At 42.5% G+C, this 1,097-nt stretch overlaps 1 protein-coding gene across 1 annotated transcript; it reads left to right on the top strand.

The window, feature by feature from the left end:
* On the top strand, positions 1–1,013 carry LOC111786166 (glutamate decarboxylase 4-like; the record flags this gene model as incomplete). The annotated part of the gene is given in 3 exon segments (XM_023666505.1): positions 1–118; positions 202–254; positions 348–1,013. Coding segments are annotated over 3 exon segments (666 nt in total), but the record flags the coding sequence as incomplete, so codon positions are not given.
* Positions 1,014–1,097: the final 84 nt, after the last annotated feature.

The raw sequence follows: 1,097 nt of genomic DNA, 5'->3' as shown, positions 1-1,097 counted from the left end.
TACGCCGGAATTGGATGGGTCATTTGGAGAACCAAAGAGGATTTGCCTGAAGAGCTGATTTTCCACATAAATTACCTCGGAGCGGATCAACCCACCTTCACTCTCAACTTCTCCAAAGGTAAGATCATCCCAATTTCTCTAATCAAATTCCAATTCCGCCCCATGAACTGTCTAATAATTTCCCCATCAATCCGCTTTCAGGGTCAAGCCAAATCATCGCTCAGTATTACCAACTAATCCGCTTGGGTTTCGAGGTAAGAGATGGGTTCAATTCCGTGTTGAAACATTCGATTTGTTGATGAATTTGGGTGATAACAATAATGGGTATATAATATAATGAACAACAGGGGTACCAGAACGTGATGCAGAATTGTCACGACAACGCAATGGTGCTGAAGGAAGGGCTTGAAAAAACAGGAAGGTTCAGCATAGCGTCGAAGGACATGGGGGTGCCAGTGGTGGCATTCTCTCTGAAAGACAGAAGCCGGCACGACGAATTCGAGGTGTCGGAAATGCTGCGACGGTTCGGGTGGATCGTACCGGCATACCCAATGCCAGAGGGGGCGAAGCATGTGTCGGTTCTTCGCGTGGTGATCAGAGAAGACTTCTCGCGCACGCTAGCAGAGCGGCTGGTGCTTGATATCGTGAAAGTGTTGGCGGAGCTTGATACTCTGCCACCCAAGAATGGTGCAAAATCGAGAAGCTTGGAAGATGGGAACAAGGAGAAGGCAGAGGAAGCAGGGAGGGAGATAGCGAGTTATTGGAGGAATATAACCATGGCTAGGAAGATGAAGCTTGCTGAGACTCAAGCTGGTCCTTCAGTAACAGTCATTGCCAAATAAGAAAGAGGACACTCTGCAATTTTCGATGGGTTTAAATCCAATCAAAAGAAAATAACATTTTTTTCTTTCCATTTATGAAATTTTGAGATTGAAGTTTATATGAGTTGTATTGTAATTTCCTTTTTCCTCTTATGGTAATGTAATGAGTTCTTAAATGGAACAATTAAGTAACTTCATTTTAAAATTAAAACTCCATGCATATGTATTCCCAATCTTTAAAAAATTAGATTAAAATTATTAGGTTGGATCTAAAAT

The sequence above is a fragment of the Cucurbita pepo genome, unplaced genomic scaffold, assembly GCF_002806865.2.
Source record: "Cucurbita pepo subsp. pepo cultivar mu-cu-16 unplaced genomic scaffold, ASM280686v2 Cp4.1_scaffold001123, whole genome shotgun sequence".
In the NCBI taxonomy this organism is placed as follows: Eukaryota; Viridiplantae; Streptophyta; class Magnoliopsida; order Cucurbitales; family Cucurbitaceae; genus Cucurbita; species Cucurbita pepo.
This window is presented reverse-complemented; position numbering and strand designations above follow the sequence as displayed.